Below are 26,836 nucleotides of genomic sequence, written 5' to 3'. Positions count from 1 at the left end.
GAGATGATTTCAACGCCGTCAGCATCTGACCTGCTGAGGGTCAGCTGGCGCTGCGTCATCGCTCCTCTCTCAACCAAAGGTCAGAGGTCACACCCAGTTCCCTCGAACTTCCGCTGAAAATTTCTGCTCAGATCTTGTGTTGGTGACCTGCTGACACCGATGCAGAACCACAACCAGAACCACTGAGGTATGGACCCAGCAGTTGGTCCGGTCCCTTCAGAACCAGACGGAACCGGTAAGAGATCCAACAGCTGCAACCAGAACATCGGCTTAACATTGACTCTTAATGTTCTGATGGTCCGTTTGTCACAGCGCTCCAGGAGAACCGAGACCCAGATGCTCCTCTGGCTCCCCCTGGAGGACACTCAGGCTGAACCTTGAATGGTACCAGACATGGTACCGGCCTCATGTGTGCAGAGACCCTAACCCTAACCCACACTCAGAAAACACCCAGACAGTCAGCTGTCCTCTGAGTTAAGGTCAGAGGTCACAGGATGACAGGAAGGCTGATGATGTGGAGAACATTTTCTAGACCCGTTTGGGTCCAGAAAATAAACCCAAATGGGTCTGTTTATCACTCTGATCATCTCCACCTTTCTGACCCAACTGGACCCGTCCGGACCCGTTTCTTCTGTCGGTTGAACTCGCTGTGTTCTGCTGCAGTACGGAACTGATCCACATGGGGGCGCTGTTTATCTGCACATGAAAGCCCAGAGTTTCTGAATTATGTTTATTCATTCAACAAACTTCCAGGCCTTCTGGATCAGAACCGTCCCGGTCTGGAGCTCAGGTCCAGAAGGTTCTGCTTAAGCCCAGAACCTGAAAAATACATCAAATATTATCTGTTTATTCAACTTTATGCATAAAAAAAGGTTTTGTTTATAGTAATGAAAAAGTGGATTTTTATTTTGCAAAATCAGAATGAAATGTTGTCCTTTCAAAATAAAAGCTCTCAGCTCCTTATTTACCAGTACCCAGAACCTTGAGCAGAACCAGAAACCCGGTTTGATCCAACAGGATCAGAGCCGCTGCAGTTCCTCCTGGATCCATCAGGTGGCGCTGGAGTCTGATGGCCCCTTTAAGTGGACCAGCAAACAAGAACCTCATGTCCCTGGTCTGGCGTTCCTCCTGGATGTGTTTCAGGAATATTCCTGTTCCTCTGGAGGTTCTGCAGGTTTCTGATCCGGACCACCAGAACCAAAGGATGGTTCTTCAGGACCCTGGAGAACCTGGTGACTATATGAATATAAAATGTAATTTGGCTTTTCGTGCTGCTTTCAGAGTAATGGCTTCCTCCTCTCTGATTGGCCCTTCAGCTCACATCGGTTCTGTTTCCAACCTGCTTCTGGACCGAACCGGTTCTGGGAGATTATAACTGGACTCTCTTAGAACGGGTTCTGTTAGACAGGTGCTTTATTTTGAAAGTCTGGCGCTGGGAACGTCACTGATCGTTTCGAGTCATTTGATCCTTGAGCGCGTGAGCGGCGCAGAAAGAGGGAGGCTGAGTCCGCCCGCGTGGGGAGGAAGAGGAGGAGGAGGAGGAGGATAAACCCTGCACACTGAGGCACGCGACGGACCGAGAAGAAAGGCTGGGACGTGGGATCGTCCGCGCGCCACTCCGTGGATTGTTCCCGCGTGGAGGAAATCTGCCGCGCCGCGTTTTTCTGCTTCCGCAGCGGAAACTGTTTGATGTGATAAACTGCCTGCCCCTGGCGGGACTCTGCGCGCGCGTGGCGTGGCCCGTGGATGCGTGCCCAGGTGTGTGCGCGCGCGTCCACAGGTAACTCATTAACACCTCCCTTTGTGTTTACATGGAGGAGCGCGTGAACGGAACAGGAAGGAAGCACGAGCCTCTCGGTGTTTGCTGAGCGCGCGCACGCGCACTCCGCCGCACGCGCCGCTCGATGAGGATGGATTTGTGGGATTTCCGACTTTAACCGGATGGATGTTCGAGCTGGAAGAACAGGAAGTTCGGTTCGGAAGGAGGATCCGGGTCCGTGATGGAGAACTTGAGGTCAGTTTGATGAGTTCCAAACAAGATCAGATCATCAGTGATATCGATTGTTTATTGGCTTTATTGATTCAGGTTTAATTGTAGATTGAAATGTTGTAGAGTTTTCGTCTGCTGCTGGTTCAGCTTTAGAATCTCAAACTTTTATAAACTTAATCAGAACATAAAATAAAAATGTAACTGCTTCATTGGTCAAGTTTTTGTTTTCTTTGCCCAGTTTTTATTTTAATGATCACAAGCAAAATATTCAGCTTTTCTACAGTTTGTAAATCATATCTAAAGTCTACAACATGTTTGTTGCTTCATTTAGTGAAACAGCTGGAGGCCCCAGGAATGGGATGGGAGGTTTAGGGGCCACAAACATTTCAGACCAGCTCAAGAAACACCAAATAGAATTAAATATTAGAGATGAACGATAACATTTATTGAAACTGATAACAATCCTGAAAATAAAAATGACCAAAATCAATACTTTATATGAGACCAAAAACAGTCGACTCAGTTTAATGACGCCATAATTTATTATCATCAGACCGATAATTATTGTTTCTAATATGCTCTAATATTGGAAACCGTCTTAGCGCTGTTGGCTAACAGCAGCACTAAGACGGCCTGATTTCTGCTGTTTGGTGAAAAACACAAATAAATGGAGCTTCTATCCAGTTGGATCTCAAGGTTTGAGTTTGGACCGGGGGTTCTGGTCAAACAGCATTAATTACTGGATTAAAACGGACTCAGCAGCAGAGGTTCATTCAGTTGAATGTCCCTGCATAGTTCTGGTATCTGTGTCCACTGGTCCCTGGAAGCTGGACTCTGTCTCTAGTGGACTCTGTCTCTAGTGGACTCCGTCTCTAGTGGACTCTGTCTCTAGTGGACTCCGTCTCTAGTAGACTCTGTCTCTAGTGGACTCTGTCTCTAGTGGACTCTGTCTCTAGTGGACTGCGCCTCTAGTGGACTCCATCTCTAGTGGACTGCGTCTCTAGTGGACTGCGTCTCTAGTGGACTCTGTCTCTAGTAGACTCCGTCTCTATGGACTCCGTCTCTAGTAGACTCTGTCTCTAGTAGACTCTGTCTCTAGTGGACTCTGTCTCTAGTGGACTGCGTCTCTAGTGGACTCTGTCTCTAGTGGACTCCGTCTCTAGTGGACTCTGTCTCTAGTGGACTCTGTCTCTAGTGGACTGCGTCTCTAGTGGACTCTGTCTCTAGTAGACTCCGTCTCTAGTAGACTCTGTCTCTAGTAGACTCTGTCTCTAGTGGACTCTGTCTCTAGTGGACTCTGTCTCTAGTGGACTCTGTCTCTAGTGGACTGTGTCTCTAGTGGACTCTGTCTCTAGTAGACTCCGTCTCTAGTGGACTCTGTCTCTAGTGGACTCTGTCTCTAGTTGACTCTGTCTCTAGTGTGTCTCTAGTGGACTCTGTCTCTAGTGGACTGTGTCTCTAGTGGACTCTGTCTCTAGTGGACTGCGCCTCTAGTAGACTCCGTCTCTAGTGGACTCTGTCTCTAGTAGACTCCGTCTCTAGTAGACTCTGTCTCTAGTGGACTCTGTCTCTAGTGGACTGCGCCTCTAGTAGACTCCGTCTCTAGTGGACTCTGTCTCTAGTAGACTCTGTCTCTAGTAGACTCTGTCTCTAGTGGACTCTGTCTCTAGTAGACTCTGTCTCTAGTGGACTCTGTCTCTAGTAGACTCTGTCTCTAGTGGACTCCGTCTCTAGTGGACTCTGTCTCTAGTGGACTGTGTCTCTAGTGGACTCTGTCTCTAGTAGACTCCGTCTCTAGTGGACTCTGTCTCTAGTGGACTGCGCCTCTAGTAGACTCCGTCTCTAGTGGACTCTGTCTCTAGTGGACTCTGTCTCTAGTAGACTCTGTCTCTAGTGGACTCTGTCTCTAGTAGACTCTGTCTCTAGTGGACTGTGTCTCTAGTGGACTCCGTCTCTAGTGGACTCCGTCTCTAGTGGACTCTGTCTCTAGTGGACTGTGTCTCTAGTGGACTCTGTCTCTAGTGGACTGCGCCTCTAGTAGACTCCGTCTCTAGTGGACTCTGTCTCTAGTGGACTCTGTCTCTTGATTCTCCCTTCTGGGTAAAAACCACCAAAACAGAAACATCAAGTTTCTGATGTTACGTAAATCAAGGATCTTCTTCTGAAGATGGACAAAAGTCTTTGAGGAGATTAGAGAGTCTAGTCCAAACCTAGCCTGCCTCCCTATGTGGTCACAACGTTAACAGAACCTGAACTGGACTTTGTACTGATGCTTATTGGCTGTTGGATTGTTCCTGGTTGCAGAGACGTTGCCATTGGTTGCCATGATGGTTGCTATGAGAAGACTGATTGGTTTTCATGACAACAGATCAGCCACAAATGTTTCTATTTTGTTTTGGATTCAAAAGTAACTAATGTTAAAATAATATAAATAGTTATTATTTGAAAGCGTGCAGTGAGGTCACATCAGTTTAATCTGTTTAAAATCTAAGGTTTTTTTTAGCCGTTGTTAATTAGCAGCAAACATTCGTTAAGCTGACCGAACAGCTTGACGTAAAAAACACTAAAAACCACATCAGCAAAACTTTAGTCTTATTTATGAACTTCCTGAAGAGTGACCCCTGCTGTTTAGGAGAGGAACTGCACTGAGGTGCTGCTGTAGCTGTGCGCCGTATTTCTTTGTCCCTATATGAGCAGGAAACAACAGAACGATTCAGACACACACTCTTCTGGGTTTGTAACCTTTATGTGACCAGAAGCTTTTCCTCTAAATAACCAGATTAAATGCCAGAAATGGTTTCAGCTCTGTGCAGATTTTAAATTTTACGTTCACTAGCGAATAAATGCTGAACACAAAGAGCTCATCATGGAGGAAAAATCCTCCAGGAAACTGCAGATTATTTCCCCTCGGTTGTAAACCTGCTGGAGCAAAACGTGCAGGACTGTGTGTGTTTGCGAGGACATCCATCATCAGCCTGTGTTTCCAGGCGTCCTGAACCCTGACATGAACTCTGCAGCCGGGCTGGAATGTCCCGTCTTTGATGGCTCTGTAATGTGTTCACACAAGCGTGTGAGGACGTGAGCACACACACACGGCTGTCCTTCAGCAGCCGCCAGATAAGAGCTGTTATTGAAATCCCAGCCTGCTAACAGCCATCAATTACTGTGTGTGTGCGTGTGTGTGAGGGAGTGTGTGTGGCAGCCCTTCAGGCGGCTGTGTGTATCCGCCGAGCGCCGCTGATACGTTTTCTCTCCGTAGGATTATGAGTTCCTCGGGAAAAGCGGTGACGTGCCTTATCAGCCCTCCGGCTGGGCGATAAAACCAACACATACACACACACACACACGTCAGTTTCCAGGCTCTTTGTGTGTGTGTTTGCAGCTGGAATGTGCAGCACACACACCAGACTGAGCAAAGAAAATCTGACCTGAAGAGAAAAACAAAACCTCCCCTCAGACTGAAACTGGTCACCAGCGCCAGTTTCTGAAATTTATTCCATATAAAACTGAATTTATTATGGCACCAGGACAAAATGTTGATAAAAATAACGTTTACTGGTATGTTAACAAATACTTCTCATCTTTACAGATTCATTCTTTACAGATAAATGAAGGGAAATTCTGATTAAAACAGCCAGAAAGAGAAAGTTACTCAGAAATCTCATTTTCTCTGGGTATATATTGAGAAATCAATTTGTATGATTAAATAAGTATTTGTTATTGCAGAAAATATAATGACATGTTGACTAAAAATATATATAACCTATTATAGGTCAGTAATTCTTCCTTTGGAGAATCATGTCACAGTATCATCAGCATAACGTGTGATTCTCACGTTCTTTCAGGACACCTTGTCCGTTTTCTACCCAATTGGTCCTGGTGCTAAACTGCTGCTAGCACCTGCTTAGCGGCTTTGTTTTCCTGCTGACATTTAACTGTGGTCCAGGTGAACTGGTTCTGTCTTAGAGCCAGTTCTGAGCTGGGACAATGGACAGAACGATTTCCATCAGGATGGTTGACATGTGTTGAAAACTCTTTGAGTTTGACTCAGAGAACACAGACTTTTAGTTTGGACCAATAAAATGCAAATGTTGACAATGGGTAATAAAATGAAGTTGAGACCTGACCATTTGCCTTAAATCTGACTTTATGAACTCTCCATTAAATATATTTACGTCTTGGATCAAATTAAAACCAGTCTAACTTCATGTTGGTTCTGTTGGGTTCTGACCTGCTTGTTTGTGTGTTTTTCATCCGGCTGCAGACATGGTGGCCAGAGCGTTGTCCTCCAGGCAGACGGTCCCGTCTGAAGCTGAAACCAGAAGTAGTCGGGTCTAGAGCATGGAGAGGTGAAAGGTCAGCCTCACTGACGTTTCCGGGCCAGAAGCTCTTGTCACTGCAGATCAGGTTAAAGCTCCTTCTGACTGAGTTTGATAGAACTAGTTTGACCAGATGTTGACATGAATGTGGAGAACTGTTGGTTTATTTCCTCCAGAAGCACCCTTCCTTTATCAGTGCATGAAATATAAAAACACTTTTACTTAAGGAATGTATCAAAACATTAAAGTCTTTGAAATGTTGCATCATCCACTGCAGTTTTATAAAATGTGCAAATGTCACTGAAAAACTTGCAACTCCAAAACATGTTACTGACTACAAAATTTTAGATTTAAAAATCACTTGGATAAATGCTGAGACCTTCTTGTTGATCTACGGTCACTCAGACTGTAACTGGTGATCATCAGTAGTTCTTCTGACTCTCTGAATCTCTTTGGTTTTGAGTCAACCAAGCTTTAAAAAGTCCTCCAAACCAAAGGGACAAACCAGTGTTGGTTCATTACTTTTGTTTGAACCGCTTTGTTTTCACATTAACGTGTAAAAGGATTGTTTTGGCCCCTAACCCTATAGGCTTCTGTAGCACCTATAGACCATCAGCCTCATTCAGACCCAAACTTTGCACCTGTCCAGTGAAGATCTTAGTGTCTAATGTCCATTTTCATTGCTAGGAGTGTCAGATGTTTTGGTTATTGCCTCATAACTTTGTGTTACCACCATCATCTGTTCTGAACTTACTGGGTTCTAGTGGAAGGAACCATTTGTCCAGTGATTTCACTGAAATAATCTTTGTCGATAAATGCAGCATACTTTTCCTTTTCATGTTTCAGGTAGATGCCAGAACAGCTCACAAGATGAACCCCTTAGCAGCCCTCAGCATTGACCGAAATGCACTGGTGGGGGACAGTATCCGCCCCCATGGAGGACTCATCTACCCGGCCGTCCATCCTCTTTCTGCGCAGAAGCCCCAGGATCCTGGTGCCTCTCTGCGACTTGGCTATGACCTCCTGTATAAGCCAACTGTTCCCCTTCTGGAAGGCCAGAAGTCTGTCAATGGATATGCTGAACTATATAAAAGCTCATCTCAAGGGCTGCAGAAGCCTCTGCTTGTCTCTGCTGCAGAAGGGAACAGCCTGGGGTTGAATCCCCGGTCTCTGCCTGTTGAGAAGCAGTCAGAGCGACGTCTGAACGGTGCTGGTAACTTTCTTAGGTTGCCTTGGATTAGTCCATACATGGATGCTTCAATGTACCCCTTCCTGGACATGGCGTACAAGACGTCCCTCTTCTCTGCATCGCCCTTCACCCAGCAGCAGCTGGCGTATCAGTCGTTATGTGCCACTGGAAGTAACACGCCTGGAGATGAAAGACTTTTCTTCATTTCTCCATACTCTCCGGCTCATATTGCCTCCTCACTGGCTCATCCTATCAGGATGTCCTCAGTCAACCTCACCCGGGCCGTCCTCTCACCCCTGCCCCACAGCCAGGACAAGACCTTACAGGGCTTTGGACCACAGTTGGCTCAAGAGCTTTCTGCTTTCAGCACCGGTTCCCAGACTCGCCAGGAGCCCCAGATGCAGATGGAGCATTCTGAGTGTCAGCGTGAAGTAAAGGCGTGTCAGTCTGGCTCTACCAAGAGCGCTGTCAGCAGTGGCACTCACGTTAACTCATCTCCGGTGTCACAAACACCCACCTCAGTTACTCAGTCCAGTGCAGACCCTCAGAAGCATCTTTACAAGAAGGCCATGTCACCCTCACTTCCTGCTTCACATCCCTTCTACCGGGTCTCCCAGCGCAGCCGCTCCACCAACTCAGGCAGCAGTAATACCAAAGACTCCAACTATAACGCTGAAACTCACTCAACACGTGCAAAGACGTCACCAGGCACCCCTGTACCTCAGAAAGCTACCAAAAACCTGGAAGGAAAAGCAAATCCTGCTGAAGAGTTAGAAGAATTTCCAAATAAATTCCTATCCAAAGCGCAGGCTGTGGCCAGTTTGGGGTATTTACAACCATCTCACTACAGGACGGGAGCCAATCAGAAGCAAGACCTCAAAGAGGGACGACCTCTACCCATTAGCTCTTTGACAAAGACCTCAGATCATGAAATGACGTCTGGGCTATCACTGACCGTAACATTTGCTCCCAAACTACAAGTAGTGCAGTGGACACTACTCAGAATCCACAGAAATCTCCAGTTCCATCTGAATCTGTGGGGCAGGTAACCAGTATTCCCAGTACGGCATCTTCTGGACATTGTCCTGCCTCCAAATCAAAACCTGAATGGTCCAAAGTTTCTACTGCTGATTCCGTAAAAGGCAGCAAAGGGGAAACTTGCTCTAGAAAACAGAGTAGAGATCCTTCAAAGCCCGACTCTAAAGAGAGCCAACTGGATCCGTCACAGTACCAACAGTACAACCCAGAAAACAAAAACTCCTCCAACCAAATTCACAGAGACTCTTACCTACCTCATAGTTTAGGTTATGCTAACCGCTACGTCCCATACTCTGTGGCTGAGTCTCTGTCAATGCAGCGAATGACAACTAAGGGCCACGTGTTCCCCCATCCTCTTTTGCTTGGCAACAGCAACTTTTACCAGTCACATGGCCTCCCGTATGGAATATTACCTTACCAGAGCTCAGATAAGATGGCCTCCATGTCTAACTGTCCAGGTCTCGAAAACAAAGATCCAAATCATAATTTGTCCAAGATCCATAGTAAAACCAGAGATGAAGAACAATTCATGAATCACAAAAGGCAGGATGGCAGCTGTGGTCACAAGAACAATGACGAGATTGAGAACACCATGAAACCAGCTTCAAAAGCAGCTCCAGCCCCGTCTGCTACCAGGGACGATGCAGTTTGTATTGATTTGGTACGTGAGGAGGAAAATGACAACTGCACCCCTTTCATGGAAGTTCCCCACAAACAGAGAACCAGTGAAGAGAACCAGTTCAAAGGCAAGAAGTCATGGCTTCCAGAAGGAACTCATTGGATCCCGAATGCAGAGCAGAGTCAGAGATCGCTACCCCAGACTCCATCCAGCTATAATGTTTTACCGCTGCCTTGTAGTAGCCAAGAACTCTCAGAAGAGGAGAAACCAGAAAGTCCATTTCCAGACACCCCAGAAGAGCTGACAATGCAATGTGCCCGAACGTCCCCTTGGCAGTTCTCCAGAGACTCTAAAGCTTCTGGTGCCGATGCCACAGTGACACCAGGAGTTGTTTCAAAGAAAGCAAAGCCTGAATCTTCAAGTAAATGTGACGGCTGTCAACAAGGCCCTCCAGAAAATCCAATCCCATTGGTTCCCAACAGTGGTGAAGGTAACTCTGGTGAAGCAAAACATACAATCATCAGTCCAAAGACTCCAGCTTTTGTTGGTGGTGATCTGTCAGATAGTCCTGGTTCCACCAGTAAGGGACTGGTTTCTATTGATTCCAGTCCTCAGGTCCCATCGTGGAGCATGTTAAATCCCAGATTCCAAACTGAGAAAGTCCCAAACTCTCAGCCTTCCCTGTATGCGAGCATCAACCCCAAAGACCCAACATGTACCACAGACAGAAGTCCAAATGTTGGGGAATCAAGTGGCACTAATGTTGGTTTGAAGGCATCAGTGAATGAACCCAGGCTTTTCAGTTGTTCGCCTGGTGAAAATAGAAACTCTGTGGTTTCAAGCTGTGTAAATGGCACTGAACCGTTTTGTAACGATGAAAACCACAACGCGACATGGCCCAGTTTCAGCTTGAGGACTCCGGCTTTTGGAAAAACCAGCCTAACCAGTGGGAATGCCGCCTTAGATGGCGTCATGTTGTTCCCAAACAGTAACCACAGGCTCCCTTCATCTGGAAGTTTCACTGATGGCCCTGCTGGTCCAAACCTTTTCACTACCGATGGAGTTCACAGTAACCTGACCCCACATGTTGACAAAGACCTTCTCACCAAGGCCAGCTGTGGAAACGAAGGGAAAAATTTGCAGGACAATGCAACTCTCCTGGAAGACGATCCTGAAGACTCTGATTGCTGCAGAAACAGGCAGTCAAGCTTCAGCAAGAAGGTGACAAACTCCCCTGGCAGTGTGGGCGGCCATCTTAGAGACATGACCTATGACCTCCTCTCTGATATCAACGAACAAAATGCTCTACAGGTAAGAGAACTTCTGACTTCTTTGCTAAACTAATCATGAAAACCTTCAGCCTGTTGTTCTTTGGTAGATTATTGGTTTTCCAGGATCAATAATGTACTTCCTGCTTTTGGAGCGGTCTCCGGTCCGCTTGGTCTTCACATTCAACCAACTTCAACCCGAACCCAGACCGAGGTTCACTTCTTTAGTCCGCATCAGAGTTTTACCACACATTCACACCTCCAAAGGAACCAAATGTTTTAGACAAATGGGTTAAAGCAGACTGAACAATACTGGTATGAATGAACCCTAAAGTATCTTAGACTGACTGAACCATGGTGACCTTTGCAGGTTTTGATTAGGCCATGATCAGATGAGCACTGATGGTTTGACATCAATTGTTTCACATGTCCAACGATTTCCTGGGAATAATTTCAGTTTTATGTCAGACAGAAGGTCAAATCTGAGGAATTAATATTACCTGACTGTTTATTAGATATGTGATTGTTTACCAGACAACTTTGTGTCTTAGATGCTCAGTTTTCCTCTCTAGTGAGTTCATATCCGTAGATGTCTTTAGTCCTGTAACTATGGGCTACCAAGGTAACAGCGTTTGGTCTAAACTTGAACACATGCAGGATGTTCATGTTGGACCTTGGTTCATGTTTCCCGTTCCCGTCGGGCTGGGCCAGCTGTGGAGTTTTGGGTTTAGATCCCTGCTGGACCTGCCGGTTCTCCACAGATTGGACCCAGAACTCAGGATGGGATTTCTCTGTCTGTCTTTGGAGAATGTCTCTGAGCAGCAGGATGACGTTGTTCTGCTTCTCCATCTTTAGTGTCGGTTCTGGATGCAGTTATACGGGATATAAATGACATGACGGTTTTATTTCTGGTTATATGGCAGCAGAGCGGCTCTGGGTCTCTGATAAAATCTGCAGAAACCTGATCTCAGCGTTGAGCCGTGGAGAAACCAGCGCTGCGTGTTCTGCTGTCAGCCGGCTGGCCGGCGGCTCCTGAAGGACGGCGGCGCTCTCATTAACTCGCTCGTCCTTCTCCTCCGGGTGCCGGCGGATCCGGGCCGCAGCGCCGGATGGATTTGTAGGTCGTTTCACGGGCCATTAATTTTAAAATGGGTTTGTGGTCAGGGCAGATGGAGGTGCGACAGAGAGGAGGGGAGGCTGAACATGAGAAGCTGCTTCCATGCAGGTTAGAGGAGAAAAACTAAAACTGCAGTTTGTCTCTGTTTACTGAGCTTAATGCTCATTTTTTATTTATCATCTGTGTTGAAATGTTTCGGGATAGTTTTTGCTTCAATGGACTCCAAACTGGAAGGAAATAACTTTCTTTGTCTCAGATTTTAATTTACAAATCAAACAGCATCTAAACAGCAGCAGTGATGAGTCCGGATGACCTGACTGAAAATATCCTGTTTCACATATCTGAGGTTTAGTATCGGCTCAGACATACAGAAAAACAGACACAAATGTTCAGAATCATACATTTATTTAATAACTGCTCCTCTATAGCAGCACATTTAAATCCACCAACAGTTTCACAAAACAGCTTTAATGTGTTCAGTCTGAGCAGCACAGCAAATAAATGAATCAGAAACTGAAAGTGACTAAAATAAGAGGTGGACTATGTTGGTCAAACGTGGTGAACTGACCGCGTTTCTTTGAAGTGATCGATGCTAACTGTGTTTTGAGAATACAACAGAAATATCAGTGATTTTCACCCCAAACAGATCTTTATCTTCACTGAGTTCTGTTGATGTGATCAAGATTTATGGTTGTGTGGATTTGTTGGATCAGAACCCAGCAGTGGATCGGGTCACTGACGGGTCGGCTGACCGGTGGAAACCAGAAGGTGCTCTGCTGTTTCACACTCAACAAACACAAACCCAGATTTTGTTCCCACTTCGTTGTCTCTCAGCGCGCCATGCTGCAGTTCTCTGAGCTGGAGCTGAGGGAGGAGGAAAAGGAGAGGAGGAGGAGGAGCTGGCAGATGGCCAGCAGGGAGCTGGAAGAAGGGATGAAGAAGAGGAGGAGGAGGACAGGAAGAACGGAAAGGAGGGAGGAGGGGAGCAGAAAGAAACTCCCTCTGCAGCCGCCGAGACTCAGAGAGGTAAGAGGATTTCTGCTGGATGACGTGCACGCCCGTCCGCCCTCGTGCACGCCCGTCCGCCCTCGTGCACGCTCCTACAGAAACACAGAAAGGGAAAAAATACATAAAAACTCACTTTGTTATATTTAACTCACTTTAAGTCACTTCCTTTGTCTTTTTGAGCCCCCCCCATCTGAGTCAGTGTGTGTGTTTAGAGATGTGACACACACACACACACACACACACACACACACAGATCTGAACTCTGAGTGCACCCGTCTGTTTTTAAAGCCGGCGCAGCGCTGCCCTCGTTTCCTGCAGGAAGCTGAACGTCGCAGAGACACTTTCACACTTCGGCACCATTAGAGCTCCGTAATCCCGACGGAAACTCGGCTCGGTTCCACAGGAACCGTTGATGCTGTGTCTCATCGTGTTGCTGCGCCGCGGGTGGCTGTGAAAACATAACACTGCTGGTTTATTGTTCTTGAACGCAGCAGGGCTGATCCAGAGTTTCCTGCCTGACGATCAGAAACAAACTGAACCTCGATTTGCATTAAAGTCCAAACTTTAAAATCTGTCAAAAGGTTCTGATTATGAAGAAATGTTTTTAGTTTTCACCTGGCTGTTTCTACATGAGCCAGATGAATTGGTTTGGACCAGAACCGGATCTGCTGCACCATCTGAGTCTGGACCAGCAGTCGCTGCTCCAGACTCCACTGCTGAAGGAAAAGCTTGGAAACTGTTGAAACCACAACAGAATCCCCAAATATTCCAGATCTGCTGTTTTTCCTTAAAACTGATGTTTAAATCAAAATAAACTTTTAGTTTGCTAATATTTCCGTTGAGCTGCAGTTGTTTTCTTCTTCCCAGGTTTAAATCCGTCCTCCTCTCTCAAACATCGCCTTTACCGTCACACGGAGCCACTTCCTGCCCTCCAGGAGAGGGACGACGATCAGATCCAGCCGTTTGGGTCCAGAGCTCTGTTCCAGGGGAACCAGCTCGCTCTGCGGTCTAGTCCAAACATCCCCATGAGCCACCGGCGAATCTTCAGCCTGGAGCCGTTTCATCAGAGCAGCATCAGCAGCAGCCGCCAGAAGAGAGGGAGGGGCGAGGCGGGAGGGGACGAGGGCGGGACAGGAAGTCCAACCAAGAGAGTCAGAGTCACCAACGGTAGGAACCGATCCGGATCCGGTCACTTCCTGAACATAACCTCCACAAAACGCTGCACTCAGTCATTTACACAGCCGCCAGTTTTCAGCCAATAAGAGAAGCAGATTTTCACCTTCATTTAACCTGTAAAGTCAAATTTATTAGTTAAAAACAGAAATTAGAATCTGATGTTATTGTTAGAATTGAACTGATTAACTGCAGAGTTCCTGTGGGGCTTGGAGTCCAACCACTGGTTTTATTTATTTAGCTCAGAGCTAAATAGTTATGTAGCAAACTAAATATTTAGCTTGTTAGCTAAACATAAATATTAGCAAATATTAGCTTGCTTGCTAAATATTTACATTGAAGCTAAGTAGCAAGCTAAGTAGTGATATTGTAAATTAATGAATACCGTAGTGAAATATGATTAAACATTTAACTTCATCCTAAAATTTTAATTTGCTAGCCAAATATTTAGTATCAATCTAAATCTTTAGCTATGAAGCTAAACTGTAAGGTGGAGAAACTTTAAGAAATGAACTCGTTTTCTTTCGTTCGACAGGCTAAATAATCCGGATTATTCCTGTCAGGTTTTCTGCTGCTAGTGGCTTCCAGGTTTCCCGTTATGCAGATGATTCTGAGTTTATATCCTGAACTCACAGAGTTTAGTATGGTCTATATATTTTGTTTTTGTATTATCAGTGGTGAAATGACCTCTGACCCTCTGCTCATCTTCACAGACTTGATTCTGGACGATGTGAAGAAGCTCAAGGTTCGCATCGAGTTAAATGGCCTGCGACTAAACAAGCCCCGCCCACCCGGAGAGCTCAGCCAATGGCTGCCCTCTGGGGAGAAATCCACATACCTGGACAGGAAACTGTCGCCTGAGAGGTCAGAGGTCAACGGCAGCTGGAGTGAGCCCAGGTTCCTGAGGCGGGACGCTGCAACAGGTGAAGCATGTTTGAACGTAGAAACCATGGTCGCTATGGTAACGGAGGCTGGATCACCTGTTTAGACGGAGGAACGTCTGTTGGGCTTTTATTGTTCCAGCTGATGAAATCTGCCCCCTCCTTTTCTTCCTCCTCCTCTTCCTCCCCTGACTGCCAGAGCGCCGGGCTGGAACAGCAGCCGGCGCCGTGTGTGTTCCTGCGTGTGTTTACGGAGCCGCCGGGCCTCGTGGCGCTAATAGCCGTCTAACATCTCCCAGATGGAGCTGTCACCCCGCAGAACCGCGTTAGCAGCCGCTCTTCCTCCTCCTCCTCCTCCTGCTCCTCTGTTTGCTCTCCGGTTCCCTCTGCAGTCAGACTGGGTTTAAATCCAGACGCAGAAATCTAATTAGAGCCAGACGTGGAGCCGATCGTTCCTCATCCCGGAGGATCGGCTCAGGCCATGGTAACCTTTAGCTTACGTCTGAATCTATGGAAACGACGCGTTCACGACTTTTACCCAACCTGGAGGAGATCGGCTCTGATTTGAGAGCAATAGAACGTCAATCTGGATTCTAAGTTTTTATTATTTAAAAGATTTTAATGAACTTGATCCAATAAAACATGAGGAGGACGAGAACAGAACCGAGTGGGACTCCACTGAGAAACACTGCGGCTCATCCAACCATCCATCCAGATTTAAACATTTTCAGTCATCACTTCACTTTATTTAAAGGTCAGGGGTCACCAGCTGATTGCGGGGGCGGGGCCAGTGAGTCAGATGGTGATGTCATAGCTGAGAGGCCAATCAGAGAGATTAGCTTGTTGCTGTGCAGGAAACAACAACTTCCTGTTGGGCAGCTTCACACACCTTCGTCATGGTCTTCCTCCTGCTGCGTGTGTTTGGCTCATGAATAATTCATCAGCCGATGGCGGCGGGACGCCCCGCCGGCTCGCCGTGGCAACAGCCGCCTCCCCCTCCGTCTCTTTGTTGGTCCCGTTTCCTCAGATGGAGCGTCGTCATGCCGATCTGCTCCAGGGATTAATTACAGACATAAACACACATTACCTCTGATGTGGCTTTTTATTTCCTGCTAACTGAGAGCTGCAGAGGAAGAAATGAAGAAAATAAACCAGGAGCTTCAGCTCCAGAAAGCCGCCTCTGGGTCTGATAACAGAGACTTTCATAAATAACTAATAAATTAATCACTTTTAATCAAAAACCATTCACAATCAACCAAACACACATTTTCAGTTCAGAAACCTTTTTGCTGCTAAATAATTCATTAAGTTTTTAATCTGATCTTCAGGATCTTCAACCTCCAGGTTGAAAGTTTTATGCAGATCCTCCAGAAATGAAAAATTAGAATCTTCACAACTTTTCATTTGTCCATAAAGTACCACATCACGTGACTGACTATCCACTTCCTGTTCTGTTTCCTGTAGTTTTCCACATGGCTCCGCCCCCTTCTGGTGGCCAACTGGCTCCTCCCTCCATGACCTCCGTGACCTCCACGACCTCGTCCCGACTGCAGGAAAACCCTCATACGGGCGGGGAGAGCCTGACGGTCTGCCGTCCTCCATCTTCCTTTTCAGGCACCCATCACCAATTCCGTTGCCACGGAGACGACCTCGACTCGCCTAGAGGCAAACGACCTTTCAAGACGAAGCATTCCTTGGGGGCGGAGCAAGACGAGGCAGGAAGTGATGATGAGGAGCGGAGCGGGAAGGTGAGCTGGGTTCAACATCGTATGCAAATCAGAACCCGGTCCAAGCAGACAGAACCCGGTCCAACCAGACAGAACCCGGTCCAACCAGACAGAACCCGGTCCAACCAGACAGAACCCGGTCCAACGAGACAGAACCTGGTCCAAGCAGACAGAACCCGGTCCAACCAGACAGAACCCGGTCCAACGAGACAGAACCCGGTCCAACGAGACAGAACCCGGTCCAACGAGACAGAACCCGGTCCAACGAGACAGAACCCGGTCCAACGAGACAGAACCCGGTCCAAGCAGACAGAACCCGGTCCAACCAGACAGAACCCGGTCCAATGAGACAGAACCCGGTCTAAAACTGGACCAACATCCTGGAAACCAGGAACTGACTGAGGAGGAATAACAGTGTTGATGTGCGTGTGACTCTGTGTGTGTGTGTCTCTGTGTGTGTGTGTGACTGTGTGTGTCTGTGTGTGTGTGTGTGTGTCTGTGTGTGTGTGTGTGTGACTGTGTGTGTCTGCGTGTGTGTGTGTGACTGTGTGTGTGTGTGTGACTGTGTGTGTGTCTCTCTGTGTGTGTGTGTGTGACTGTGTGTGTGTGTCTCTGTGTGTGACTGTGTGTGTGTGTCTCTGTGTGTGTGTGTGTGACTGTGTGTGTGTGTGTCTCTGTGTGTGTGACTGTGTGTGTGTGTGTCTCTGTGTGTGTGACTGTGTGTGTGTGTGTGTGTGTCTCTGTGTGTGTGTCTGTGTGTGTGTGTCTGACAGCTGCTGCGCAGCAGATATCCTCAGGGCACACACACTCCATCCTCCTCTGCCAGTAAACACACACTCCCCTCCGGGGCAGAGCGCACTTCCTGTTTGCTGATGCGTGGCGGCGAGCGTCTTGGTTTGACAGACGTCGGCGCACGCAGACACATTAACGTCCTCCTGCTGTTGCCATGACGTCTGTAGCTGGGAGCGGAGCATCATCTGTCTTTACCTGCTTCAGGAGAGCCGCGCTGCCAGGAATGTTGATGAGTTCGGCTTCAGCCCGACTCGCACGATCAAAACATGGCTCATTTAAAGGGACAGTCCAGAAAGACCAAAGGACTCTGACTCTACACGACGATGTCGGCTGGAGACGGATGAGACCAGACGTTGGACCAAATGGATCTCAGAACTGAACAAGTTCTGGTTTCATGAGATTCTGATCTGAACAGAACGCCACAAAAACAGAAAAGTTTTAGTTCCCAAAAAAAACCTGATTTATTTACAGACCGAAACCTGATCCAGATGAAACCAGTTGAGCTAAGTGACTGCTGACGACATGCTAATGCTAACACGTGGTTTCCCTCACTGATGTCCTCAGGTGTCCCAGTTGGAATCCTCCAAGTACCCCGACCAGAATCCCGCCTCTCCAGAGCCCCGGCAGTCGGCTCGGCCCGTCCCTCCGGAGGTCCGGCGCCTCATCGTTAACAAAACCATCGGAGAGACGCTGCTGCAGCGCGCTGCGCGGCTGGGCTACCAGGTAACCGTCCTGCCATGTTTCAGCTGCAGCAGGCCGTTTATCTGGATCTGCAGAGTCTGGCAGTACCAGGCAGGTCCTGACAGTGAAACATGTCCTTGTATAGGACAGTATCATCTGCATACAGAGGCACTTTAAATCTCAGTGCTTCACATTTCTAAGCTTTTATCCTGTAAATCTTTGGCTCTGTCGTCAGATAGAAACTGTTGTTTTGTTTCTGAGTTGGAAACTCCAGACTTGAGTCTCAAAACCAACAGATTCCTTCTTCTTTCTGTGCTGATGCAAAACTGTGAGCAGGAGACAAACGGAAGCTGCGGCGTTTAAAGCTGCGGCGCCGCGCGGTGTTTCATGAGCTGCAGCGTTTAACTGCGAGGCTTCAGCCGTCTGAAGAAAATGCAAATGGAGGCTGATTCTCCTCATCAGGACGGTTTGAGTTCAGATCTGCAGATTAAAGTGTAGGAGGCTGAACCTGCTGCAGACCTCAGAGTTAGGATTCAACAGCTGTCTGGAAATCATGCAGAGGCAGGACACACACACACACACACGCGCGCGGCGGAGCGCTGTGTGAATATTTCATGCGTGGTGCGACAGCTCCTGTCAGCCCTCACGAGTGTCGGCCTCTCTCTCTTTCTCGTTGAGGTGCAGCGGTGAAGCTAACGAGCTCAGTTTGCAAATGAAGCCGTCATCCATCACTGCACACACACACACACGCACACACACGCACGCACACACGCACGCACGCACACACACACACACAGACAGACACGCACACACACGCACGCACACACACACACACACAGACACACATTTTTCTGCTGCAATCAGAACAGAGGGGAGTTTCATTATGTTTCTTCTCTCGGTCTGAGGATGGAGCGTCTCCGTCACGTTTAACCCCTTCGGCTCCAGACCAGGTCCACTTCCTGGAACTTCATGACCTTCACAATAAGAGCAGAACATGACAGCTGTGGCTACTTGGTCTTCTGCAGTAAAATAATTTGGTATTTTTGAAAACCGTCTTTGTTTCCATCACCTCCTTGTGGTATGGCATGTCAAACTCGAGGGCCGTGGGCCAGATCTTGCCCACCAAAGCTATTTGTGTGGCCTTTCAAGATAAAAGCTGTGCAAAAATATTATTTGATTCGTCAAATCAAATTAGTTTTCATCTGTATATTGCCAAATTACATCAGTTTGAGAAGATTTGAGATGTGGCCCCAAATGAAACCGAGATGCCTCCCCATCGCTCTGGTTCATGAGCCAACAGGTTGCTGACAGACTTGGTTGCATGTCCCCTGCTCTCCAGGAGGTGGTGCTGTATTGCCTGGAGCGCCGGCTGTGTGACGTCAACCACAGAGACAACGCCGGGTACTGCGCCCTGCATGAGGCCTGCGCCCGCGGCTGGCTGGGCATCGTACGGCTTCTGATCAAACACGGCGCCAACGTCAACTGCAGCTCTCAGGACGGAACTCGGTAGGAAACACCAACTCAGCTGCATTCGCAGCAATATCACTAAAACTCTTCAGTTGATTTCAGTGGAAAAATAGCCAACTGGAACATTTTAGTTTAAAGTTTTGTGCATAGAAAAGTGTCATCTGCATATTGACAAATCTTCATGAACAAAGTGCTAAAATGAAGCTTATTATAACATGTGAATGTTTTGACAGTATTTCAGAATATTAGTAGCTACATATCTAGTAAATCTTCACTCTAATAGAAAAACTAAACGTATCATAGATGGAGTGTGTGAGGTTTTGTTGTTTTCAGTTCCATATATAGAAAAATGTCATCTGCATATTGTCGGATCCTGGAGAACATGGAGTCTGTTTGAGCTCAAATAAAATGTAAATGTTATATATTTACAATAGTTCAGTATGTTATTAGTCAATTGTTTCTAATTGGTCTCTATAACAGAAGTGGTTTCAGTATCACCTGAACGTCTCTGTTTTTCTGCTCAGGCCGCTTCACGACGCCGTGGAAAACGATCACTTGGAGGTGGTCCGCTTCCTGCTGGCCTGCGGCGCCGACCCGACCCTCACCACTTACTCTGGGCGAGGACCACTCAGCATGACCCACAGCGCTGCCATGGAAACCTTCCTGGAGGGTGAGGCAGCCAGGTCGCACAGAGACGCATGTTTTATAATCCGTTCAGTCCAACCAGGAACCCTTTCACACACTGATGAGTATCCGCTTTGCTCAAAGGCTCATCAACATGTGTAATCAAACCAGCAACTGTCTGACTGACCTGCTGTTTCCATCTGCAGCTTCAATCCTATTTATCCCATCAGGTTCTGAGAAAAATCATTTAGGGGATTTAATAAATATAGAGCGGACGAAAACTGTTGGAGTGAAGCATGGAGCTGGCTGTGTGTGTGTGTGTGTGTGTGTGTGTATGTGTGTGTGTGTGTGTGTGTGCAAGCGTTCGCTCGGCAGCCTTTCTGATTACCATCCCCGCCTGTATTTGTTCTCCCATCTCTTTCTTCCTGCGCTCTCTCCAGAGGAGCTTAATGAGGCTCGGCTGCTGAATCCCGGAGCAGCTCACTGACACACACACACACGCAGACACACTCTCTTACACACACACACACGCAGACACACTCTCTCTCACGCTTACACACACTCCTGCCAGCTTCCGTCTACTCAGCGCCAAGTCGGCACCGTCTGAACGCTCACACTCTCCTCCACGTCTCTCGCTGTGTGTGGCTCCATTGTTTTCGGCTCGCCGCCTTCGTCCGCTCTGATTGGTCGCCTCTTTGATCGCCCCTAACACTGCGCCTCTCTCTCTGCCTGCAGACTATCTGTCTGACATCCAGGGAAGGTCGGAGGGCGATCCGGGAATCTGCTGGGAGTTTCATGGCAGCTCTGTGTGTGGTGAGTTCACACACACACACACACACACACACACACACACACACACACACACACACACACACACACACACACACACACACACACACACACACACACACACACACACACACACACACACCAGCTCTACCACAGACGAAGTTCAGGAACTTTCATCTGCAACAACTAAAGAAAGGAAGAATCAGGACAAAACAAGAGCTTCAGATAAAAGGCTGAGGAGCAGAGAGCGCTGATCCACCAGAACCTCGGATCAGAACCAGAGCTGATCAGTTCAGGCCCAACAGAACAGACCAACTAACCAATCGAATAATGTGTTGTTGCTCCTCCAGAGCCGACTTATAAAGGAGGCGCGTACAACATCCTGGCCGACCCACCCGGACCGGATGAGGATGAGGAGGATGAAGAGGAGGACATGGACGAGGAGAACCGGACCAGGAGGGAGGTGTTCGAGTTCGAGCTTTCGGACCGGCCTCTGCTGCCGTGTTACAACATCCAGGTGGCGCCGTCACAGGGGTGAGTGAGAAACCCAGGCGGAGGCGACAGAAACCGGAGAGAAACTCCAAACTACAGCAGTTAGAAATAAACTACAGCCACAGAAACAACAAACTACAGCAGTTAGAAATAAACTACAGCCACAGAAACAACAAACTACAGCAGTTAGAAATAAACTACAGCCACAGAAACTCCAAACTACAGCAGTTAGAAATAAACTACAGCCACAGAAACTCCAAACTACAGCAGTTAGAAATAAACTACAGCCACAGAAACAACAAACTACAGCAGTTAGAAATAAACTACAGCCACAGAAACTCCAAACTACAGCAGTTAGAAATAAACTACAGCCACAGAAACTCCAAACTACAGCAGTTAGAAATAAACTACAGCCACAGAAACAACAAACTACAGCAGTTAGAAATAAACAGCCACAGAAACAACAAACTACAGCAGTTAGAAATAAACTACAGCAGTTAGAAATAAACTACAGCCACAGAAATAAGAACTAAAGGTCATGGTCCAACGACCTTCAGATGTTGTCAGTTCAACGCCGACTTCCTACAAAATGTCTGCAGACAGATGACTTTTCATAGTCAAGGCTCCCAACTGCCTACAATTGCTGTGACAAATTCCTTCATTTCCCACAATGCTAATGGATGCTAGGCTAGCATGTCTACTGAGCTAACTGAGCTAACCAACTGCTGCACCTGTCTGCATTTCCATTGACCTTAAAATCAAACAGGCAATTTAGAAAAACTGAAAGTTTTTCAATAAATTTTTACACTAAGTGAAACAGATGTTGTGGTTTTATCATTCCACTAATGTAGTTTCTCCTACATTAGTGGAATATTGGCAGTTTTGCATTCATTTGTAATAAACACACAGCTGCTATCAGCTCAGTGTTTCATACAAAACCATTTGATTTTAACACTGACATGAACTCCTTCCATTGGAAAGGAACAAACTTTAAAATGACCTCTGTGGTTTTTCCTTATCCAGACGAACAGCTGAATCTTGTAAGTCAGTCAGCAGCACCAAGCGTGAGGCAGAAACAGTTTGGTCTATTGCAGCAGAACTCCAGTCCAAACCTGAAGCTCCAACATCCTGCAGCTGCCAGGCGTCTACCTGATGCATCACACCTGGAGCAAATGGCTGCTTCTACACAGGATGCAGTCAAGTTATGGTTTGCTGTTGAAGCAGAAATCAAATAAACAGAAGCTGCAGGACATTGAACCCCAAGACCTCTGAACTAGAACTGCAGAATGTGATATTTGGACTGAGTGGTAAAAACTGTCAACCAGATGAAGACGATCCAAACCTCACGTTGAAGAACTTTGGTTCATCGATCCACTCAGATTCACCAATGGATGATCAATTAGGTTCATCGAGAACCGATCATCTAAGGTTGTGGATGATCGGGTTATGTTAGACCTGAATAATCGCTCAGTATTTTACCTCTTCAGACTTAAACTACCAGCATCTTCCTCCTAATAGACCCGATGATGAAGCTTGAAGTTCTGAGCATCATCCAGATGATGAACATCCAGAACCGTCAAAGTCTCAATCGTCACAAAGCAGCAGGTTCTTCATCCAGCACCAACAGAACCATGAAGATAAAACCCAAAACCAGCCAAATGAATGTGGAAAAGAAAATCACAGGGTCTGTTTGGGGTCTGGTCCTGGTCTGGTTCGGGTCTGGTCCGGGTCTGGTCCGGGTTTGGTCGGGGTCTGATCCGGGTCTGGTTGGGGTCTGGTCCGGGTCTGGTCCGGGTCTGGTTGGGGTCTGCTGGTGCTGAAGCGGTGTCTCCAGACCGTTCCTACAAACACTCTGTGTTTCCTTCGCTGTCCTGCTTGTTGTTCTAACGCGTCTTTTCACACCCAGACACCAATTAGGCTGCAGAAAGAGGCTGAGGAAGGAGAGGAAGAGGAGAGGAAGAAGGACAGGCTGAGGGAGGAGAGGAAGAGGAGGAGCGGGGTGAGAGGGAGAGGAAAAACCATCCTCTGAGGAGCAGAGGGAGGACAGACGGAGAGGTCGTTAACAAGGATCGCATCGCCGTGGCGACGCAGCTAATTGGCTTCCACTCCGTCTTCCTCCCCTGTCGCTCCTCTTTGCCTCTCTTTTTCTCCTCTTCTTCCTCAGCGCCGTCTGATGTCGTATTAATGGGTCTTCTAGGAAACAAGGCCGCCGGGTGGCGCCGCGTTTCACCGAGCTGCTTAGCATTCAGGCAGCGGCCGGCTGCAAAGCAACATGTGGCCTTGTCTACCGCTGGGGGTGTATGCACTAATCTGCCCTTCACACACACACACAGGAACACACACACACACACACACACACACACACACACACACACACAGGAACACATTGATAGACATTGTGAATCAATAACACCTGGATTGATGTTTTCAGCTTTAGCAGCAGAATATGTAAAAGTGGAACAGCCTCTTTTTCTTCTTCCTGCTGCTTTGACATTTAGGACACTTTCTGGTTCTGGTTCTGGTTCTGCCTTTTCAGAATTGGGTTCTTGGTCCAACAGCAGATAAACAGTTTTACATCGTCTTGACGTCTAAACTGGGGCAGCATCGTTTGTCTTACTGAAACGCTCTACGCTCTGTCGGTAACTTCATTGGACCCGCTTCACTGCACCTTTGCAGACCCGTTACCTTTGCAGAACCGTTACCTTTGCAGACCCGTTACCTTTGCAGATCCGTTACCTTTGCAGACCCGTTACCTTTGCAGACCCGTTACCTTTGCAGACCCGTTACCTTTGCAGAACCGTTACCTTTGCAGACCCGTTACCTTTGCAGATCCGTTACCTTTGCAGACCCGTTACCTTTGCAGACCCGTTACCTTTGCAGAACCGTTACCTTTGCAGAACCGTTACCTTTGCAGAACCGTTACCTTTGCAGAACCGTTACCTTTGCAGACCCGTTACCTTTGCAGAACCGTTACCTTTGCAGAACCGTTACCTTTGCAGACCCGTTACCTTTGCAGACCCGTTACCTTTGCAGAACCGTTACCTTTGCAGAACCGTTACCTTTGCAGACCCGTTACCTTTGCAGAACCCATAGTGTCTTCTGAGAAAGTCTTTGGCTCGTTTGGTTCCTCTCACTGATGTTCTTGTCCTTCCTCCTTCCAGACCCAGAAACTGGCTCCTCCTGGCTGACGTTCTTGGTCGACTTCGCATGGCGTCTCGCTCTTTCCGGCGCCTCTTCCCACAGCTCAACATTCAGTCCGTCCCTGAAGACGAGTTCTACCGCCAGGCGTCCCTGTCCCAGCTGCTGACGGGTCCAGATGAGCAGGAACTGGCCTCCTTCAGGCCGGATGTGAAGGACCCTCTGGAGCTGGTGGAGGCCACCCCGGAGCTGGCCGGCATGCTGGGCTCCTCCCTGGAGTTTGTGGACAATCGCCGGGAATCTCTGGATGTTTCCCCCCCACCCACACCGCCACCGTCACCAGGGCAACCTCCATGTCTCACACGGGCTTCACCGGCACAACAAGAGGACCGGAGCCCTAAGAACGGGACTGCACAGTCCATTTCAGGTCCTTCAGGACAGTCCAGCTTGTGGGATCAACAAAAAACTGAGGCTGCAACTTCAGCAAAGCCAGGAATGACAGCTGCCGCTAGCTGGTGGGATCCACAGAGACAACCGAGTCTGGATCCTGGCATCCATGGGTCTGCTAATGCAGATTCTAAGAAATGGGTCCAGGAGTCCCAAGAAAGAAAACCTTCTGGTCTTCCATCCATTAAACTGAACTCTGTGGATGGAGGAACGCTGCGGGAACAACAGCGACTGAGGAGCCGGGACGTTGAAACCAAAGCGGTCACAGAGGAACAGAAACCAGTTCCAGTTCAAAACAAGAAGACAGGAAGTTCAAATCCTGCACATTTAAAAGAAGAAATGAAGTCAAACATCTGGAACAGCAGCGGTCAGGCAGGGAGCGACGTGGAGTCTGAAGTACCACAGCAAAGTAAGAAGTCTGAGGTCTCCAGCTGCTCTCAGGACTCATGGGATCCTCAGGCCACAAAGGGAACTGGTGGAACCACCACAACGCCCAACAGAGACGCCAACGCCTGCCAGGGCCTCAGCCTGGCAGGTAACTCCTTAAAGCTGGACGCTGCCTGGCAGAGGAACCTGACCAACGTCAGAGTCCACATCAGAGACCTGGGGATGAAAATTGCCAGCATTCAGAGAGACATCAAGAAGGACTCTGGGAAAGTGGTGGGGAAGGGTTGTCGGGTCAAAACCAGGTCATGAGATGATGGACGACCAAGCAGGAATAACTGGTAGCCAATGATGTGGATCTGACTGTAAAACAGGCTGTAAACTCTGGACTGTGTTCACTGTAAACTGTAAAGGTTTTCTATTTATGGGCAGAGACCTGATGTAAATATGACTGGGTCTGTGTTAGCTTGGTAAAAGTGCCGGCTCTGTTCAGGCATCCTGTTGGTTTTTGCCACTGTTCAATAAACAAAGAAACATTGAATACATGAGTTATTTGTCAGTCGCTGGGGTCCAATGGGACCAACATGACGATCTGTAGAGGACTCGACATGCTTCAGAGGAACCACCACCATGTTCACGAGGTATTTCAGTCATTTCTATCTACTGTCACCATAATGTCTCTAGCTAGCCGTATCTTCATGTACTTGGTGTTGCAGATTAACGGTGTGTGTACAGACCAAACATCCTCTGTCTTCTTGGGAAGAGAGATGGCTGATGGCGTTTTCTTGACCATTGAGTCAGTCGAAGCTACGACGCGGTAATAACAATCTTCTTCTGCCATATTTAGACCAGTAAGTAGAAGTGAAACGCTCACTAACGAATCAGTTGAAAGATTTTGGGAGCATTTTTTGCATTGGCATCAGCAGTTAACATCAGACGATCTGCGAAACAGCTGCAAAGCTTTACAGGTTAGTTTCTTCACTAAGCAGTTCACTGAGAATGAAACCAAACTGAAAGTGTTTTGTTAGCCAGTCGTCCATCCCTCAGGTTTCCAACACTCTTGTGTCCAACAGAGGTCAAACCAAAATGTGAAGGAAAACCGAAGGATGAAGCATCTTTTAGGTCTTCATCACTTTGACTTTTAGATGTCATCATGAGTACTTAACTGAGACAAGGGGTGTCCAACTCTGGTCCTCTTGTCCCTACTCTACGCAGGCAGGAGCCTGGACACGACTGGTGCAGAGGTTTTAAGGTAGGAAAGTGGGAATCAACTGATTTGTCTTTTTAAGATTTTCTCCTTCATGTTGTGTTAAAATAAAGAACTGAGATCATTCTGCCTTCATGACAGACTATTGACCGAAAGCAGACCATCCTGAAGATCGCTAACCAGTAACAGCTACGGGAGGAAGCCTGATTTACTGCAGCTGGAGCCCATTTCCTGGAGACGGACCGTTGGACACACTGGTTTGGACACACTGGGCTCAGCTGTGGTCCCTGCATGTGGAGGATCTTCCTGCATAAACCAGGTGAGTCTGCTGCTTCCTTCAGAGAACTAGATATTAGGTCAACAGGAAGAACATCTCAAATGTTTAAACCTGCAGTCGGATGGTTCTGATCAGTGGGTTCAGCTGATCTGGGTCAGCTGTTGGGTGTTTCATGTCTGTTGGTTTTCTATCTACTGTATGCTTGTATG

General features: G+C 47.6%; 1 protein-coding gene across 1 annotated transcript; it reads left to right on the top strand.

Moving 5' to 3' along the window:
- Nucleotides 1–1,475: 1,475 nt before the first annotated feature.
- Nucleotides 1,476–25,684, top strand: LOC129354683 (BCL-6 corepressor-like). Its single transcript, XM_055024169.1, is given in 15 exon segments — nucleotides 1,476–2,014; nucleotides 6,255–6,397; nucleotides 7,156–8,440; nucleotides 8,443–10,466; nucleotides 12,375–12,402; nucleotides 12,405–12,566; nucleotides 13,416–13,715; nucleotides 14,435–14,644; nucleotides 16,067–16,350; nucleotides 17,686–17,844; nucleotides 19,142–19,308; nucleotides 19,794–19,939; nucleotides 20,629–20,706; nucleotides 21,033–21,216; nucleotides 24,336–25,684. Coding segments are annotated over 13 exon segments (6,123 nt in total). The 5' UTR covers nucleotides 1,476–2,014; nucleotides 6,255–6,397; nucleotides 7,156–7,179; the 3' UTR covers nucleotides 25,456–25,684.
- Nucleotides 25,685–26,836: the final 1,152 nt, after the last annotated feature.

The sequence above is a fragment of the Poeciliopsis prolifica genome, unplaced genomic scaffold (genome assembly GCF_027474105.1).
Source record: "Poeciliopsis prolifica strain line A6 unplaced genomic scaffold, Auburn_PproV2 SCAFFOLD116, whole genome shotgun sequence".
Classification (NCBI taxonomy): Eukaryota; Metazoa; Chordata; class Actinopteri; order Cyprinodontiformes; family Poeciliidae; genus Poeciliopsis; species Poeciliopsis prolifica.
The sequence above is the reverse complement of the archived record's forward strand: the minus strand, read 5'-3'. Positions and strand labels throughout refer to the sequence as shown.